The sequence below is a fragment of the Myotis nattereri genome (genome assembly GCF_964212035.1).
Source record: "Myotis nattereri genome assembly, chromosome: 10".
NCBI lineage: Eukaryota > Metazoa > Chordata > Mammalia > Chiroptera > Vespertilionidae > Myotis > Myotis nattereri.
The window spans coordinates 65,124,181-65,145,616 of record NC_138085.1 but is presented as its reverse complement, the minus strand read 5'-3'; the positions used below and the strand labels follow the sequence as shown (position 1 = coordinate 65,145,616).

Here is a 21,436-nt window from a genome sequence, read left to right as displayed (position 1 = left end):
ATACCCAGCTGTGTATAGCTTTACTTATGGAAATAAAGGCTACTTTATACCTCAGTACAAATGAATCACTTAGCTACTCACTATCTTAATCCGTGGCACATGAAAAGGATATACTCTTTTTTCCTAATAGTCAGGATAAAACATTCAGAGGAAAACAGTGGTAGTAAACTATAAAAATCATGAATACATGCATATGGGGCCTAAAAAGTGGCAGACTTTTAAAAAGGTATATTAAGTAGTAAGTTTCTATTTTCCTTCTCAAGGTTACTTTAATGTTATTAAACAGTTTTTTTTAAGTAAAGATTATTTCCAAAATTATTTTTTCCAAGTCAATGAATGTGAGGGGCATAGTTCTACAAAGATAAATTCCTCCCTGATACTAGTACAATCACAGTATATAGCTGATAGTTACTCGGTGGGTGTCTCAACTACCATCGATTCTAATATGGTTCTCTTTTTACATAAGTAAACTCATCAGACAAAATAATTTAACATGAAAATTTCAACAGCCTGTGCTAACTGAAAAAAAAATAACAGTAGGTGGCACTCTCGCCCTTTCTGAAATGTTTAGGAAGCTTTCATAGACCAGAGCTAGTGACGGAAGGTCTAAGTACTCTCAAGGAAGGAAAATTGGAGAAAAGATCCACTAGGTCCAATCCTTCTGGCTCAGGTCTTCATAAGGTGACCTAGGCCACCACAGGAGAAAAATGGATGTCCACAGACGTCACTCTGCTAAGAAATAACGTTGTCTAAGAAAATAGGGTTGCTCCAAAGACAGAACAATTTGTTCTAACAGCAAATGAGTGATAATCTAGCTGAATCACTTGGAAGTCAAGAACATAAACAGCCAATATAGGTCAGCAAAATTAAAATAATATTCTCAGCTGACTTAACTCCAAACAGATTACTTAAAAAAGTAACTAATGACTGAAGTGATTAAATTCTAGATTTAAACTTAAAACCAAGAAAATAAATAAATAAACAAACAAACTTAAAACCAAAAGCATGACCAACCTATTTTTAGCACACGGGCCTTAGCTTTTAGATAAGAAAGAGGTCCAGATCCTTGTCTGAGCCAGGTTGCAAATAGCAATGAGAGACAGGATTTGTTCATTTAGATCATTAGTATTTAACATACTGTGTTGCACTTAATAGATGCTCAATAATTATTTGTTGAAAGTATAAATGAAAGGAGGATCAATTTGTCATTGATCTATCAGCCAGACAGCTTATGTAAGGAAGGTGAGAAATCTAGCCTCAAAGACCAGGAGGAAAGCAATAATAAAATATAACTTTAACCTTCCTGGTTATTAATAGCTTACAAAGCCTTTCTTATGCATTACCTCATGTAGATCTCATATCTGACTGCACACAACCACCACACGTGAGATAGGCAAGATGGGTAAAATACTCATTTCATGGGTAAGAAGGTGGATGAGTGACCATAAATGATTATCCAAAACCAAGCCTTCTACTACCATAAACTGAACAAACAAACAAGAGAAAACCATGGTACAAGTTTTAGGACAGAGAACTCCACCCCACATTATATTTTAAGGCAGTGGTTCTCAACCTTGGCTGCACATTAGAATCACCTGGGGATCTTTTTAAAATCCTGATTTCTGGGCCTCATCCTCCAGAAATTCTGTTTCTTTGTTATGGGGTGGGGCCACAACATTAGTAACAAAGAGACAGAATTTCCGGAAGATGAGGCCCAGAAATCAGTATTTTAAAAAGATTCCCAGGTGATTCTAATGTGCAGCCAAGGTTGAGAACCACTGTTTTAAGGCAAGCCACAATGCCAGCTAATCTGAAGGGCTATACTGTGATAATATAAACACAAAGATGTGGTTTCTGCTTTCCTAAAGGGATTAGCAGTTATGCCACCTTGCAAGATTAGAGAAAAAGAGGGTGAACAAAATAGACAAAGGAGTCTGAGGATCCCCAATAGTATCATTTAGTTGATAGTGACAGATATCCCAAGCCCTAAAATAAACAGAAGCCAGGCTGAAAAGTACTCCTCTTTTATATCATAATATCCAAAACTTCCTTCTACTCAGACAGCTAGATACTTCAAATTGAGGAAGAATGGAAACGGGAACTTCCAAGACTGGTCATATGTTCCAGATATTACTGGAAAGCAAAACAAAAATTCCAAGAGACTGTGACAGCATCACCTATAACCTACCACTGAGAAGAAACATTTCTTATGTCAGGAGTACATGTCTGGCAGCCATATGACTGAATCCAACTAAGGATAACATGCAATAATAACTTTTCCTTTAAAAAAAAAAACGCATTAGATACTATGAAGAAAAACCAAAGGAATTGGCTATTTATTGGTTTATTACTTTCTTGGCAAGCACTCAAAGTATACAATTTTATACTGTGAGCCAGAACAGCAAGCATGAAATGTAAACAGCTCTAACTTTAACCCTTTTTTCTCCGATCAAAAGGCATTTTGAGGAAGAGGAAAGGTATTAGGCTGATCTGAACCAATCATACCACAGCATCTCGTGTCTCACCTGGACTGAGCTAGTCATAGTGCTCAGAGCAAACACTGTTGCACAGTCTTTGATTGTTGACTGGCTATCGAAGGCACCCTGAGTATCCATTAGCAGCACAGCCACCTAGAAATTTAAAAGTTTAAAACACTAAGTAAAATATTCACCAATAGTGACTAAAAAAAATCTATATATATAAAAGCCTAAGTGACCGTTATGACCCAACGACCAGAATGACCAGAACAACCAACCAACCACTCACTATGACACATGCTGACCACCAGGGGGCAGACGCTCACGCTCAATGCAGGAGCTGCCCCCTGGTGATCAGTGCGCTCCCACAAGGGGAGTGCCACTCAGCCAGAAGCTTGGCTCACAGCTGGAGAGCGCAGCTGCAGTGGCAGGAGCCTCTCCCAACCCAACGGTAGCGCTACCAAGCAGTGGTAGTAGGCACAGCGGGCCGGGATGAGTGCGAGCAGCGTGGTGCCCGGCTTGGGTTCCTCCCTAGCCGCCAGCCGCTTGGTGCACTGCTACATCCTCCAAGGAATCCCGGATTGCGAGAGGGCACAGGCCAGGCAGAGGGACTCCCTTTCCCCCACCTCCACCTCCACCCCCTGCCTGTGCACAAATCCATGCATCAGGCCTCTAGTCAAATATAAAATGATAAATGCTAAAATCAGTAATTAGGACAAGAAAAGTACTCTAAGTTAACTATCTTACAGATTTTAACATAATAATCCATATACAGGGTGGGGCAAAAGTAGGTTTGCAGTTGAGAGTACACAAAACAGTTTATTCTTTTATTATTATTTATTAATTCTTGTATTACCTTCCATATAAACAGCTGTAAACTTATTTTTGCCCAACACTGTAAGTTAAAGTTATCAGACATTAATAGTTCTGTATTGTTTTAACCTTTAATACTAGAAAATAGCTCAAGAAAGAATACGGGAGAAAACACAGTAGGGATAAATATTTTACTTTTGTTCCATCAGGTCTGTCAATCACAAACACTTCATTCCAGACTTGTATGCCTGTTGTTTCTCTTTCACAACCACCTCGCCATGTAAAGCCAGTCAATGGTTCGTTGTTTCCACCAATCCAACTTTGATGATCCTGTTAAAGTCAAGCATAAACGTAAATTAAACACAAAAATTAAGAACTAGAAATATAAAAATCACCCACTCTTTATTTTACAGATGAGGAAGGTAAATCCAGTGAGATTAAAATACACTGGAACATTACACAAGCAGTTACAAAAGCAGTCCCAAATCTCATCTGAAGAGGTCCATCAAATATGGTCTCTCTCACACCTAAACCCTCTCAAATCTGCTCACATTTTCACTCTCTATGCTTCTAAATAAGTGGAGTCACACCACTTTTCCCCATTTTGGAAAGTTTTCTTATCCTATATAATAAAAGCCTAATATGCTAAGTGTCCAACCGTTTGACCATTCAACCAGTTGGTATGACGCATACTGACCACCAGGGGGCAGACGCTCCGACCGGTAGATTAGCTTGCTGCTGGGGTCCAGCCGATAGGGACTGGGCAAGACAGGCTGGACACGCCCTGGAGCCCTCTCTCGGTCCCTCCCTGGCTCAGATCGTGCACCAGTGGGTTCCCTTGGCCTGGCCTGCACCCTCTCGCAATAAGGGTCCCCTTGGGGGGTGTCGGAGAGCTGGTTTCGGCCCAGTCCCCACAGGCCAGGCTGAGGGAGCCCACCAGTGCATGAATCCGTGCACTGGAACTCTAGTGTTTAATAATCATAAAAAATAGCTACCATCTATTTTGACATCAAAGTTCCCAACAGAATGACTGTCAAGAACAGTATATCTCTCTTAGAATAACATATACAATGTTTTCACACTAGCTTAATGTTCTCTTTAAAAAAATATGGACTTTAAAAATAACCACAAGACTTGCTTGGAACCTGATTGAAACAATCAAACTGTAAAAGTCTCTTTCAAATCCTAAAAAAAATCTGAACCCAGAGTGGGTATTATATTAGATGGTGTTAAATCACAACAAAGCTGATTCTTTGCTATGATAATGGTATTATGGTTATGTTATTAATAATAATATTAACAGAGTCCTTTTGTTAAATATGCATGTACTTATGGTGAAAGGCTTTACCTGCCATTTGCTTAAAAATGTTACAGCAAAAACAAAAAAGAATTGCCTAGCCAGCATGGCTCAATGGTTGAGCATTGACCTATGAACCAGAAGGTCATGGTTCGACTCCTAGTAAGGGCACATTTAAAAAAAAAAAAGAGCAAGTGTAACAAACAAAACAGTTGCAAACATAAGAGATATTAATCCAACTATATCAATAATCACTTTAGATATGCATGATCTAAAATAAAGCAATTAAAAAACAGAAACTGTCACTATGGATAAAAAGACCCAACTATTCATTGTCTACAAAAAACATACACAGTTTAAATATAAAGACACAGGTAGGTTACAAGTAAGGAAGTTATACCATGCAACCACTAATCAAACAAAAGCTAGAGTAGCTGTACTAATTTCAGACAGAGCTGACTTCAGAACAAGGAAATTATCAGCATAAAGAGTGGTATCTACCCTAATAAAAGACAAAGATGCTAACTGACCATACCTTCGCTACACTCATCAGCCAATCAGAAGAGTATGCAAATTAACCCAACAAAGATGGCAGTTAAATTTGCATACTGCAGGCAGATCTCGCTGCGCCGCCTGGTCCGGGGCAAGCAGCAGCAAGATCCCAAGCCGCCACCCGCCCCAGCGCAGGATCCGGGCCTGCAGTGTGCGGCCCGGGGTGAGGGGGTGGGGGGGTGGGGCAGGCGGCAGCGTGATCCCCAGCCACCGCTCACCCCAGCGTGGGATCCAGGCCTGCCATGTGCGGGGCGGGCGGCAACACAATCCCAAGCTGCTGCCCCCACAAGTGTGGGATCTGGGCCTGATGTGTGCAGCCCGGGGCAAGGGGGGCAGGCAGCAGCGCGATCCCCAGCCACAGCCCACCCCAGTGCAGGATCCGGGCCTGCCGTGTGCAACCGGGGGAGACGGGGCAGGCAGTGCGGGATCGGGCGTGCCATCTGCCACCAGGGGAGCGGCTCTAAGCCAGCAGGTGGTTATCTCCCGAGGGGTCCCAGACTGTGAGAGGGCACAGGTTAGGCCTCTAGTTACATATAATAAAGGAGCCAATTCTCTAAGAAAATTTAACAATCCTTAAAGTGTATGTACTTCACAACAAAGCATCAAAATATATGAGACAATACTCAACGTTTGAGGAGAAATAGACAAATCTACTGTTATACTTGGAGACTTCAACACCCCTCAATCAGTAACTGACAAATGCAGCAGACAGAAAATCAGTAAGGATATAGCTGAACTGAATAGCACCAGCAATCAAGTGAATCTAACTGGAATTACAAAATATTTCATCCAACGACAGAATACACATTCCTCTCGGACTCACACAAAACATTCACCCAAATAGACCACATTCGGAGGGCGAAAAACAAATTAAAAGGAATAGATTATACAAAGTACGCTCTCAGACTACAATGGAATTAAACTAGAAACCAATTAACATCAGGGCTGAAAACCCCAAACAACACACTGGCGTCTAAACAACAGACTGTGAAATAACATATGGGTCAATAGGAACTTTTAAAACATTTGAACTAAAAGAAAACAAAAATACACTCATGAAAAAGCAGTGCTTAGAGGAGAATTTATAGCATTGGTGCACACATTAGGAAAGTAGAACTAAAACTAATCATCTAAATGTCCACCTTAGGAAATTAGAAAAGAAAAGCAATATAACCTAAAGCAAACAGAATACAGGTAGAGCAGAAACCAAAAAAACTGAAAAGAAAAAAACAGGGTATCAATAGAAAAAAAAAAAAAATCAATAAAACCAAAATATGTTCCTTTGAAAAGATCAATGAAATTTATTTGAGAGAAAAGACAAGTTAATAATATCAGAAATCAAAGAGGAGTTAAAATTATTAATTCATGGACATCAAAATGAAAATAAATATTAAGAACAACTCTATGCCCACAATTTTGATAGCTTAGGTGGAATGGGCCAATTCTTTGAAAGACACAAACTACCAAACTACATATACAAAAATAGGATTATCTGAATAGATCTATATCTACTAAAGAAATTTAATGAATAATAGCCCTCTAAAAAAGTAATGAACTAAAGCCCAATTTCACTGGTGAATTCTACTAAACATTTGAAGAAGAAATAACAAACACCATTTCTCTATAAACTCTTCCAGGAAATAGAAGCTTAGGAAACACTTCCTACCTCATTCTATGAGGCCAGCATTATCTGAATACCAAAATTCGCTAGACATTACAAGTAAGGAAAACTAAAGATCAATATATCTCATGAACACAGATACAAAAATACTCAGTAAAACATTAGCAAATTGAATCCAACAATGTATAAAAATAATTATATATCACAACTAAGTCAGATTTATTCAAAAGATGTAAGGCTGATTCAATATTCAAAAAATTAAAAGCATAATCCATCACATCGACAGGATAAAGAAAAATCAGACGATCATATCAATAGATGCAAAAGAAAGCGTTTGACAGAACCCAACATCTATTCATGATTTAAAAAAACAAAACAAAAAGCTCCCAGCAGACTCGGAATAGAGAGGAACACCCTGAACGTGATTTGTTTAAATTTACAAGAAAATCTACAGTTAACATCATACATAGTGTTGAGAACCTAGATGCTTTCATTAGGATGTCCGCTCTTATCACTTGTTCTCAACATTGTACTGGAGGTTCTAGCCAGGAAAATTAGCCAAGAAAGAGAGATAAAAGGTATTCAGATTGGAAAAGAAAAAGTAGAACTATCTCTATGTGCAGATGAAATGATCTTGTATATAAAAGACTCTATAAAGAATCCGCTAAAAAACTACTGGAATAAATGAGTTGAGCAAAGTTGCAAGATAGAAGATCAATGTACAAAAATCAATTGTATTTCTATAAACTTGCAATGAACAATCTACAAATGAAATTAAGAAAACTTCCTTTTATAATAGCATCCAAAAATAAATAAATTTAAAAACCGATAAAATTTACTCTGCAAATTACAAAACATTTTTTAAAGAAATTAAAGAGCTAAATAAATGGGAAAACATCCCATTTTCATGGACAGGAACACTTAATATTAAGAGAGCAATACTCAAACTTTCAGCCTCAAACCAATCAACAGAATCCCAGTTAATCTCCCATAGAAATCTGCAAGCCAAATCTAAAATTCATATAAAACTAGAGGCCTGGTGCATGAAAATTCATGCACATGGGGGGGTCCCTTAGCCCAGCCTGCACCCTCTCACAGTCTGGGACCCTTGGGGGATGCCCACCTGTTGGCTTAGGCCTGCTCCACAAGAACAGATGATCTAAAAGAAATAATCATATCCTTGGGTAAGGATTTTTTAAAAAGGTAATGGTCACATGAAAATTCACTGCCGACAGGTCTGAAGAGACTGGGGGACTCCGGCGGCAGGAGTGCCCCCCGGCAGGGCTGAGGGGACTGGGCGCCACCATCTTGTGGCTGTGGGCACCGCCATCTTTTGAGGGCATGATGGTCAATTAGCATATTACCTCTTTATTATACAGGATTGCAAGAGACCTACAATAGATAATCTTGAAAAGGAAGACCAAAATAAGAGAACTCTCACTTCCTGATTTGAAAACTTACTACAAAGCAACAGTATCAAGACAGTCTGGTGCTAGTATTAGAAGAGATATATAGGTCACTGAAACAGAATTGAGAGCCCAGAAATAAATTCACATGTCTATAACCAGCTAATTTTCAACAAGGTTGCCAAGACCATTCAATGGTGAAAGAATAGTCTTCCCAACAAATGGTACTGGGACAACTGGATAGACACATACAAAAAAATGAAACTGAACCCTTACCTCACACCATTTTTATATACAGATATATAAAAGTATTATGTATAATTAGTGAATACATGTTAAACTATGTTAACACATTGTATGCGGGAAACGTATTTATACGTTTTACGTTGACTGGTAGTAGAGAGGTGCGGGACACGTATTAATACATTTTTTTATAGACTAGCAGTAGAATGCGGGTAACGTATAAATACGTAAACTAAAGTTATTGTAATTTTACTGAACGTTGCCATTTGCGCAAAAAAATAGCAAAAATGGCCCGCACCACCTGTTAGCGCGCGATAAAAACTACCCGCAAACAATGTGTTAATACAATTATAGCATTATTCATAAGCCTAAAGATGGAAACCCAAAAGTCTATTAACTAATCAATCTATATATATAAAAAGCTAGTGAACAAAACGCCATAACAACCGAAACGACCTGTCACTATGACGCTCACTGCAGCCAGAGAACCGGCCTAATCTGGGGGTGGGGCCAGCCGGCCAACCTCCTGCGGCCCTTCCCCCCGGCCAGCCCCACCCCAATCTGCCCACAACCTGTCCCCCCTACCAGCCCCACCCTGATTGGCCCACAGCCCCCCTCCCCCGGCCAGCCCCTCCCCTGATTGCCCCTCATACCCCAATAGGGGGAGGGGCTGGCTGGCCAACCTCCTGCAGCCCCTCCCCCTAGCCAGCCCCTTCCCCCAGTAGGCCCCGCCCCTGATCGCCCCCCCCCACCCCAATAGGAGGTGGGGCCAGCCAACCAACCGCTTGCAGCCTCACCCTCCGCCAGCCCCACCCCCGATGGGCCCCCACCACCCCTGTCAGGGGCAGGGCCCACCAGCCAACCTCCCGCCATCTCCTCCTCCTGACAGGCCCGGCCCCAATCAGCCCCAATTGAGACCGGGCTGGCCAGACCCCACCTATGCACAAATTTGTGCACTGGGTCTCTAGTAGATAAATAAAATCTGTTATATCTATACAACAGAATAATATTATCCTAAAAAGGAATGAAGTACCGATAATGCTACAACATAATTGAACCTTTAAAGTGCCCTGACCAGTGTGGCTCAGTTGGTTGGAGTGTCATCTGTATCGTGGGTTCAATTCTCGGTCGGGGCACATATCTAGGTTGCAGGTTCAATCCCTGGTTGGGGCATATGTGGGAGACATGTGTATGTATCTCTCTCCCCCTTCCTCCCTCTCTAAATAAATACATAAATAATAACACTGAGTGAAAGAAGGCAGTCACAAAAGACCACATATTGCCCAGCCAGTGTGGTTCAGTGGTTGAGCGTCGACCCATGAACCAGGGGGTCACAGATCCCCTCCTAGATAGGGTACTTGCCCAGGTAAAGGCTCAATCCCCAGTGTGGGGTGTGCAGGAGGCAGCCAACTGATGATTCTCTCTCATCATTGATGTTTCTCTCTCCCTCTCCCTTCCTCCCTCTGAAATCAATCAAAAAAAAACTAAAAACGAACATTTTTTTTTAAAAAAAGAAAAGACCACATTATATCACTTCCTACCTTCTTTAGCTAGCATGCCATCTTCGTGGGCATATAGGTTAATGAAATAAATCCAAAACCATTCCATTATTATTTCTCCCCCTTTCATCTCCTAGGAAAACTATAACCCACCATAAAGTCAGTACAAGCATGTTATCCTAAAAATCAGACACTGTTTAATGCAATTTTCAATTAAGAGAGATTACTTATATCAGGAATTCTACATAGAAACCTTTTGAATAAAAAGTAATAAAAATATTTCAACTTAGAAGCTACTAATTAGGTATGTAACAGCACTCAAGCCCTCCTAACTTTCTATGGCTTCAGTGTCTTCCCCAGGAGAGGGGGTAGGAATCCTATTAGCTAGAGACTGCAAATACATGTGTGGGCTGCTATTCCTCCTCTGAACAGCCCCTACTAAGTGATCAGAGATGGAATCACAAATAGCACCTGAGGTGAAACTTATCTGTCATTGCCAGACAAGTGATCTAAGCTTCCTTCCCCTTCTAGCATTTTACTGTCTGTGACCTACTTGAAATCAAATACATTTGCAGTGAACAGCTTAGGCACAGATAGAGACAACACACTCAAACTAACTTAGGTTGGAACCTCAAAATACAGAAATTCTTTATCATCTTTAAATGTACACTGTACTTTTAAAAGGATATGCCACTACTTATACATTCCTCTATTTCAGATGTGAAACTCAGGGGGGGGGAAAAAACAAGTCTAAGTGGAAAAACTTTAAAATACTATCTCTTGCCGAAACCAGTTTGGCTCAGTGGATAGAGTGTCGGCCTGCGGACTGAAAGGTCCCAGGTTCGATTCAGGTCAGGGGCATGTACCTTGGTTGTGGGCACATCCCCAATGCGAGATGTACAGGAGGCAGCTGATCAATGTTTCTCTCTTATCGATGTTTCTAACTCTCTATCTCTCTCCCTTCCTCTCTGTAAAAAATCAATAAAATATACTTAAAATACTATCTCTTTTTCAATTTCCAATATAATAGTATTCTTTAATATGAACTACATTCTGATACTCAGACATACTTGAATATTCCTGAAGAGACCCCTATAAAAAAAATTTCCTGAAAAGCAGATGCATACCCAGTTACAGATTTATATAGATCTCAAAAAGGTGAGCACCTTGACCAATATTTAGACCAACAGTCGCCAACCTTTCGGACCTCATGGACCACCAGTGGTCCAAGGACCACCGGTTGGCGACCACTGCTCCAAAGGTTTCCTTAAACCAGCGAAGCCCAACCTTTCAGACCTCACGGACCACCAGTAGTCCGCAGACCACCGGTTGGCAACCGCTGATTTAGACAATTACATAATTCTGTCAAAGTGTTATTTCTAGCATCTTTATGTGGCTTCTAAATGTCAAAATGTCAAATGCCCCCAATAAAGCCTTCCCGCTAAATGATCCATTCCTAATTTCCAGTTCTTTCTTGGTCTCTATCAAACTCCCATTCCCTCAGCCCAACTTGCAACTGTTATAAAAACATTCTGATTCAAATGGAAAAAAACTTTTTTTTTTTTTTTTGCTTTTTTCAGGGAAAAAGTCAGAGTCGGAGGGGTGCAAGAGAGGAGGGAAGTAACAGTTGTCTGGCACCATAAAAAAGTGAAAATGTGTAAAGAAAGGGAGCTCATTGGCCAAAATATAAAATAAGTGCTCACAAAGGCCAAGTATTGTGCTAGGTGCAGGAGATATGGTATTCAAGATAAGGCCCACCCTTGACAGAGGTTATACTAGCCAGAAAAAATAAGTAATAAAGTGGTATCAAAAAAAGTAGTACCAATAGAATACATGACCTGTGCCTTGAGTATTGGGAGGAGGACATAACTTAGTCTTAGACATCTGGGAAGGCCTCCTGTGAAGATTAGCCAAGGGCACAGCAACATTTGAGAAAAAACATGACACACTCAAGGAACTAAAAACTAGAGGATACTTTTATAAACAAAGGCAAGAGATGAGTCCAAGAACATGGAAGACACTCTAAGGGACTCAACTTCATCTCAAAACGTAACCGTCACTGAAGGTGACTTGAGGAGCATAGCTATACTTCTACAAAAGTCTCTATCAGCCTACCCCACCCACTGGAAAGGTGTTCAAGAAGGGGAAGGGCCGAAACCAGTTTGGCTCAGTGGATAGAGCGTCGGCCTGCGGACTGAGAGGTCCCAGGTTCGATTCCGGTCAAGTGCATGTACCTGGGTTGCGGGCACATCCCCAGTGGGAGATGTGCAGGAGGCAGCTGATCGATGTTTCTCTCTCATCGATGTTTCTAATTCTCTGTCTCTCTCCCTTTCTCTCTGTAAAAAATCAATAAAATATATTTTAAAAAAAAAAAAAAGAAGGGGAAGGTATGAGGAAATAACAAAAAGGGAGAGATGAACAATACTTCAGAGACTTTGGAGTATATTCAGGCATCTTGGATTAGAGCTGAAATGCCTGGAACATAGATGCTCAATCTTATGCATCAATATCTATTATAAGCAAAAAGGAATTATAGAGATGAAGAGCAATCAAGAAATCAAACATATATTACTGTCGTAACTGAGAAGTCTTATTAAGAACTGATTTTTGTAAAACTAAAAATACAGCTCTTACTAGTTTTTGTCTATTAGCTTTTAAATAAAATTGGTTGGTTGGTAGAGTTTGTTGTTTTAAATTGGGTTCAATTTAAAAGACACTATTCACCTTGTTATACATATATCTAAGCATGAAGTCCAGTAGAAATGATTTCCCTTTACGAAAAGCTCCTGCCACGGATACTACCACTATGTTAAGATCACGAATGTGCTCCTGTAGCAATATCTGCTCCAAAGCTGCTTCATCAAGCTCAAAGTTATGGTCATCTTCATGAGCAAGAACAATCTGTACTGGACATGGTTTCTTCATAACCTCATCAGAGTTTACTAGGTTCTCATCTTCATAATCCTCACCTAGAATTTAAAAAAAGAAAAACATTACTTGAATTCCTGCATTACAAACTTTTTCTAAAGGATCACAACTAAGGCAAAATTTCAAGTAACTTCCCATACCACCCCCCCACTTCACCCCCCACACACATACCTTATAACCATCTGAAAATATTTATAAGTGACGGTCAAGTAGAGGTTGGATTTCCCATTCCTTCTATAATAGGACCAAGAATACCAGTAAGATTTCCCACTATATCTACAATAATAAAATTATTAGACCGGACAGTCGGACTACCTTCCGGACGAAGCCAGGGCTGTGAGGGCCAAGCCCCTTGCATGAATTTCATGCATTGGGTCTCTAGTATACAGATAAGCAGCAATGCTAAGTATGGCTTCTATCTCAATTAAGTCTTTAACAGCTAAATGTGAACAGTAGATGTTGCTGCATTATTCCATAAACAACTTTTGCTACTGTATGCACACAGAAACCAGTTGGGGGTGGGAGGATCAATTTCACCTAATAATTCACAATCCAATTTTCCTTGTAGGTATTGCCTGAAAATTATTCCAAGTTACAAAGATTAAAATATGTATGAAATATAAACACTTTTCATTCTGAAACTTTAGAGGGCTATGTTAAGGTCCTCAGAAGTCTCCAAAAATGAGACTATGATAAAGCTAACGAGTCCCTAATTTAATTAGAGTAACCCAATAGTACATGGTAAAGCAAAGCACAGGATTAATGTTTAGTGCAGCGGTTCTCAACCTGTGGGTCGAGACCGCTTTGGCGGTAGCACGACCCTTTCACAGGGGTCACCTAAGACCATCCTGCATATCAGATATTTACATTACGATTCATAACAGTAGCAACATTGCAGTTATGAAGTAGCAATGAAAATAATTTTATGGTTGGGTCACAACATGAGGAACTGTATTTAAAGGGCCAGAAGGTTGGGAACCACAGGTTTAGTGGAAGACAAGAAAAATGGTCAGTGAGGTGCACAGTTCTAACTTAGTTTCAGCTACCTCGGGTGTTCTTTTTCAGCCACCACCTTCAAAATTACACAGCTCACCAAAACAGCTACATAAACTTTTCCTTGTCCACCCAGCACACCTGAAGAAAGTAACTCTTGCAGAAGAACTTTACTGAACAATGTATCCTCTCAACTGAATGGGAGTAAAAAGCGGGGACAGGCTGTAAACAGGGACAGGCTGTAAACACAAACAAACAGCAAAACTAGTTAAAGCCCCATTGCTACCTCTCTATAAGCCTAAACTGGCAAAGCCTCAAACTGAAATTGCTTTCCTTTCAATACTCTACTCTGCTTTTGTGTCCTTTATTATAATTAGGATTTCCACAGTAAGGATCAAAATTCAAATTTCTAACTATAAACACTATGACCAACTCAAAACCAAAGATTGTTGCCAATTAGCTGATGCTAATCATCCAGTTAAAAACCTGGAGTTGTGCTTAGCAAAAATATATGCACTCTGCTCTCCTTGTTTTTTTTTGTGTTTGTTTGTTTGTTTTGGTACATTTTTATAAATTTTGGAACTTTTTGCTTTCACTATAATCTCAAAAAAAGTAAATCACCATAATGTCAAAAATGTTTAAGTAAAAATATTGTCACTCTAGAAATAAAGCATGGCACTTTAAAGTCTACAGAAGTGAGGAATAAAGAATACAAATTGCCGAAACCGGTTTGGCTCAGTGGATAGAGCGTCGGCCTGCGGACTGAGAGGTCCCGGGTTCGATTCTGGTCAAGGGCATGTACCTGGGTTGCGGGCACATCCCCAGTAGGAGATGTGCAGGAGGCAGCTGATCGATGATTCTCTCTCATCAATGTTTCTAACTCTCTATCTCTCTCCCTTCCTCTCTGTAAAAAATCAATAAAATATATTTAAAAAAAAAAAAAAAAAGAATACAAATTATCTTCCAAGTTCAAACTATCACGTTGAACAAAGCACAGTTGTGAAGGACAAGGAAATATAACTGAAGGAAGCATAGACCTCTAGGTCAGTACAATTACCAGTAATCTTGTTAAATGTGACAGACTGACTAACGATGTGGACAACTTGATAGAACGCGTATCCGCAAATCCATACAACTGAATCAAAGAGGCCATTTCCTTATAAAGGCACAATCTACAGTCTTCAAAATGCTTAAAAACTGAACAGGTGAGCTAGTAGAGGAGTAAGTTTTTAGCTGAAAATATTATTTGAGAAGTTTAGGAAGATAACTGACTGGCTCTGAAATTCAGTGGAAAGTATTAAGTGCCATTACAAATGCACTGTTACCTGGAAGAGAAGAAATTGCTATTTGAGATCACTGTCAACAAAACAGAATTTCTCGGAAAGTGAATGCATTAGTAAAGCCAAGAAAGAAAGAGCAATACAGAATTTCAAAGCAAACTTGGTCTGTTAGAATTTCACTCAAAATAGTTCACCAACAAAGCACTTTCAAAGTGGAAAAGCAAGAAATCATTGCAGAAAAATTCTTCTCTAGCATTTGTTACTCACAGTTTTAGAGCATCAACAAGAAAAATATGAACTAGATAGTCACTCTGGATATAATTCTAAGGTCTTTTACTAAAATAATGTATTAGTATTATATATATAATCATTACTAGATAATATGTTTATATTGGACATCTAGTTTATATTCCTAATAAATGTTCTTAAAAGATTGTCCAATATTCATTTATTTTTCAAGATCAAGTACGATACAGAATGAAACAGATTTCCTAAATCAAATTCCCAATTAGAAATAACACACACAGGAACCAATCAAGTAGTGTCTAAAGTCCTGCATAAATAGAATCAAGGTAGTCTTCACTCTAGAAATGGGGACTACAAACAGGCAGCAATGCACCATGATTTCGAAGACTACTAGGTGAAAAACTGATGGGATCCATCAGCGATTTTCAACTTTTTTCATCTCATGGCACACATAAGCTAATTACAAGATATGTGCAGCACACCAAAATATATTTTTGCTGCTCTGACCAAAGAAGGGTATAATTTTGATTCCTTCACACCAGATGGCTATTATTGTTGACTGCTGTCATCTTTTATTTGACAATCTGAGAGAAAAGAGGTCAGTGCTCCTGACTAAATAGTCAGGTATTGCACGTTTTACAATTTCCTGCGGCACACCAGTTGTAAATCGCTGCCTTATATACAATTACAGGCACCTAATTATTTAAAAAGTCACTTTGGAGCAAAAAGGGTAGGTAATTATTACTTTTTTTTTTTTTTTTTGGTAAATCAATCAAAAGTGTGCCTATGTTTTTGTCAGATTAGCAAAAAATATTTTTTTTGGTGTGCTGCAGAATTGTAGTAATTAGTTTATGTGTGCCATGAGATGAAAAAGGTTGAAAATCGCTGCTCTAGATCTCACTACAGGGAAGGAAATATAGGAGACACATTCACCACAACCAGAGATGGAGTCAGAAAACTCTAGAACATGGGAAATTCCATGAACAAAACTGGACAAATAAATTGCAAAGCAAAGAGGGGAGAAGGGGGAAGAGTACCTACAGAAGAGAGACTTAAGAGGCTTATCAACCACACGCAGTGTTTAAGCAAAGCAAATATAAAAAATTTCAAACAGGAAAATATGAACTCAGAATATTTGATATTAAGAAATTATTTTTCTAGTGTGATATGTGTTATTTTTTTTAACATCTTTAATCTTTTAAAGACACAAAATATTCATACAATCTGCTATTTGCTTCAAAATAATCTAGTGGGAGGCTGGCTATGAGAGACTAAATAAAATAAATTGGCCACTGTACTGACAATAGTTGAATCCGGGAGATGTGTCTACACAGTGTCCTTATGTTATTAATTTCTGTACATATTTGAAGATTTCTATTAAAAGAAGGATGTTTTTGTTAAGTAGGGAGTCTAATAAAGGCTTTATTAGGAGATGAAGCAGATCTAAACATTTTTAAAAGAGAGATACAAGCCAGTGCTATTAGAAGTGGAAGAAAGTCTCTAAAATACTCTCTCAGCCTATCTTCTACTTCCACTGCATTTTGGTGATGGGAGGGGGGGCGGGGGGAGGGGAGACAGGAGGGTATATGGAGAATCAAAAAAACAAAAGGTTTTCAATATATATAAGACAAGATCAAGTGACTGTAAAATTCTGTGACTACCCCACCATTCACCTCAACCCACTTCCCCAGAAATACAGTTCTAAATTCACATTAAGTCTTGCCTCTTAATACCTGGAATCAAGAACCCTACTCTAAGAAACTCATTATCAACTGGCTACCTAAAAGAAGGTACTCACTTTTTAGTAGAGAAAATTAAAAGGAATCAGATTTAAAAATCAAATCCATTAAACATCTTACAAAGAAAACTTTACATCCTGGTGGCTTCACTGATGAATTCTACCAAACATTTAAAGAAGAAATTATACCAATTCTACTGTATACCAGACTCTTACAGAAAAAAAAGAGAAGGGACCATTTCCCAATTCATTTTATAAAGCCAGTATTATTATCCTAATACCAAAATCAGGCAAAGATATTACAAGAAAACAAAGCTACAGATCAATATCCCTCATAACAGACATAAAAATCATTCATCAAAATCCAGTATTCAGAATATATAAAGAACTTCTACAACTCAATAAGTACAATTCCATTTTTAAATGGACAAGAGATTTTAATAGACATTCAAGGAAGATATATGAATGGCCAGTAAGTTCATGAAAATATATTCAACACCATTAAATGTTAAGAAAATGTCAATTGATAACACAATGAGTTACCACTATACCCTCACTAAAATAGCTAAAATTTGTAATAAGATTGACACAAGAGTTTGTGGGAGCAATTGGCACTCACATATATTTCTGGTGAGGGTATAAAATGACACAACCACTTTGAAAAACTTTCTGGCAATACCCTATATACAGTTAAACATACACTCACCATACAACCAGCAATCACACTCCTATGTAATTAAAAGAGAAATTAAACATATGACAACAAAAGGCTTGAACACAAATGTTCATAGCAGCTTTATTCATAACGTCCATAAACTGGAAACAACTCAAATGTTCATTTACTGGAAAATGAATAAATTGTGTGTTAAATCCATATAATGGGTTACTACTTGGCAATGAAATGAATTACTGAAATACACAATGACACAAATAAATCTAAAAAGCATTATACTATGTGAAATAAGTCACATGCAAAATACTGTAGTGTCTGATTCAATTTAGAAACAGCAAATCTACAAGTAACAAAGCAGATGAGTGACTGCCAGGAACAGAAGATACAGAAAGAGAACTGACTACTACTATGGACTAAACGTTTGTGTACCCCCCTCACTATATTTGTATGTTGAAGCCCTAATTGCCAGGGTCCAGCCCTGGCAGTCCAGGGGTTCCCAAAGGTGTGGACGGAGTCGGCGAAGAATGAAGGACATAGAGACAGTGTTCAGATGATCAGCATAGCCAGGTTCTTCTTTATTCTCCTGTTACATCTGTGTTTATACCATTTGATCCTATAAGCATGCCTCTATAGTCACATCATGGTATGTTTTGGGTCCTCCCTTGACCTTCTACAGTTCCTTGTTTCATGTCCATAGTTTCTTATCTGACCTTTGCCAAAAATCCCACCTCCATCTAGTTCTGTTGATTTTAATCCTATCTATTCTATTCCAAAGGTTCCGGTTAGTTTGTTATCTCCATTCCAAGGTCACTACTCTACTGTTCTGTTAAGCTACAAGGAAGTAACTGAAAGACAATGGCCTAAGATTATGTAGCTTAAGCGTGATTGTTCGTAGTTAAGGTGATTAACTACCCGCCTGGCACTTAGTTAAAGGGTTTTACTGATTTATTCCCTTCCTTAGTCCTGTTAATCCCTAACTCCAGGGAAATATCCCCACCTGGGGAAACAATCTTTCTCGGGGAGGTGGCCCTAGTTAGAACACATAGCGCTAAGAAGGGGAGCAAACATATTAAGAACAGTATGCCAAGTCCCTTGAAACATATGCTGTGCAGATGTTTCCTCCCTGCAGTGACTGTGTCAAGCAACAAGGATGGACCGGCCTCTGGCACCTAATCTTCAATGTGGTGGTACTTGGAGGTAGTACCTTTGGGGGATAATTAGTTCATGAGGGTAAACCCTAATGTATGAGATTAATAAGAGACTTGGGAGACATAATGTTTCTCCACCATATGAGGATATAGCAAGAAGATAGCCATCTCCAAAACCAGAAAAAGGGCTCTCACCGGAATCTGCTGACACTTTGATTCTGAACTTCCCAGTCTCCATAACTGAGCAGTAAATATTGCTTAAGTCACTCAGTCTATGGTAATCTACACTAATAAAAGACACACATGCTAATTGACCATACCTTCACTATGCCCTAAGACACGCCCACCAGCCAATCAGAGCGACCATATGCAAATTAACCCAACCAAGATGGCGGCCAGCAGCCACAGAGCTGGAGCAAGCAGGAGGCTTGGTTGCCCCAATGATGGAGGAAGCCAAGCTTCCCGCTTGCCGCAGCAGGCTCTGAGCTCCACTGAAAGCAACAAAGTTTCAATTATAGAGGATAAATAAACCCCAGATACCTGCTTTAAGCCAGCCGTGGCCACAGAGCTGGAGCGAACAGGAGGCTTCTCTCCCGCCCACCCTGGCCGGCTCTGAGCTCCACTTAAGGCAACAAAGTTTCAATTATAGAAGGTAAATAAATCCTAGAATAAAAAAAGAAAAAGAAAAAAAAGGAAAGGCTGGGAGCTTCCGTCGCTGGAGGGGCTTGGTCAGCCTGAAAACAGCCATAAGCCCCTCACCCAGGGTGGCCAGGCACCCCAGTGGGGTGCCCCACCCTGAAGGGGGTGTGACCAGCCTGCAAACACCCATCAGCCCTCACCCAGGCTGGCCAGATACTCCAGCAGGACCCCCACCCTGATCCGGGACACTCTTCAGGGCAAACCAGCCGGCCCCCACCCATGCAAAGGGCCTCTATCCTATATAATAAAAGGGTAATATGCAAACTGACCCTAACAGCAGAAGGACTGGGAATGACTGGTCACTATGACACACACTGACCACCAGGGGGCAGACGCTCAATGCAGGAGCTGCCCCCTGGTGGTCAGTGCGCTCCCACATGGGGAGCTCTGCTCAGCCACAAGCCAGGCTGATGGCTGCCAGTACAGCGGTGGTGGTGGGAACCTCTCCCGCCTCCTCAGCAGCGCTAAGGATGTCCGACTGCAGCTTAGGCCTGCTCCCCACTGGCAAGTGGACATCCCCGGAGGGCTTCCGGGCTGCCAGAGGGATATCTTACTGCCAGCTTAGGCCCGATCCCCCAGGGAGCAGGCCTAAGCCAGCAGGTGGACATCCTCCGAGGGGTCCCAGACTGCAAGAGGGCATAGGCCGGGCTGAGGGACCCCCCGAATGCACAAATTTTTGTGCACCAGGTCTCTAGTTTGTTATAGCAGACCTAGCTAAGCCAACTAAAACGAATACAAAGAAACTTTTTGAGATGGAAATGTTCTACATCATGAGTGTGATGGTGGTGGTTGAGCTATTGGAATGTGTTCAGGTACCTGCTACCCAGAACTGGAATAAGTGCGATGGAAAATAACAATCTTGTTTCTATTCTTTTTGAATGTATATATAGCTCATATTTATTTCAATGTATAATATTAGAAGTGTTTGGGATCTTTCTTTATAAGTTTAGTGATGTTTTTTGACCAGAAATGTGCTACAGGAATTTAACCCTTTGCAGTTGTTTGTCCACTCTCAGTCACCAAAGCTTTATTACCGTTCTGGTCATATGTCTGCTCTCAGCCACCACAGCAAGGAACCGTACGAATCTTAACTCTATTCATTCATGTATCAGTTCATAATTTCTCTGAAAGCTCTTAAGTGTCTAAGCGACCTTCACAAACCAAAACATTGCCCCGACAAATCGGAGATATCGAAACTCAATATAAACAAACGCAGTCGTTCCACACTCACCATGCAAAACACCATGGCAAGTCAGTCGCCTTTTGAGAGTGAAGAAATCGACAAGCTTCGGAGATACTTCGCAGAATTTCAAATAAAGCTTCACAAATTACATTTAACTATAATTAGGCATTCTCGCTTGTTAAGATATTTCAAAATAATACTCCAAAATGGCAAAAAGAAAGTTACCAAAAAAAGTGTACTGCGAATCTGAAAGTAACAATGAAGAGTTTTTTTTTGGCACCTTGAATACTGACTCTGATGTAGAAAGTGGTAACGTTTGTAGTGATTCTACTAGTGGTGACGTAGTTCCAAAAAGAATTAATAAATCTTGTTTATCCTTCATAATCTTGCATGTTATGTATCACTGCTCTTTCAATGGAAATTAATTCTGACCAGTACGACACCCATGTCCAAATTTAATACGACCGCAAAGGGTTAACTCTTGTTTATTATCAACTAGAGGCCCAGTGCACAAATATTTGTGCACTGGCGGGGGAGGGGGGTGAAGAGGTGTCCCTCAGCCCCACTTGTGCCCTCTCACAGTCTGGGGCCCCTCAGGAGATAACCACCTGCTGGCTTAGGCCTGCTCCCCAGATGGCAG

General features: G+C 40.0%; 1 protein-coding gene across 3 annotated transcripts in view; it reads right to left on the bottom strand.

Annotated features, from left to right (window-relative positions):
- The window catches only part of ATL2 (atlastin GTPase 2), a 50,803-nt gene that overhangs the window by 12,278 nt on the left and 17,089 nt on the right, over positions 1 to 21,436 (bottom strand). For all 3 annotated transcript variants that reach the window (XM_081101272.1, XM_081101273.1, XM_081101274.1), the window contains exons 2-4: positions 12,633 to 12,877; positions 3,486 to 3,620; positions 2,526 to 2,630 (exon numbers count right to left, since the gene is read on the bottom strand). In XM_081101272.1, coding sequence (XP_080957398.1) covers positions 2,526 to 2,630; positions 3,486 to 3,620; positions 12,633 to 12,877 — 485 coding nt within the window. The remainder of the gene's footprint in view (positions 1 to 2,525; positions 2,631 to 3,485; positions 3,621 to 12,632; positions 12,878 to 21,436) is intronic.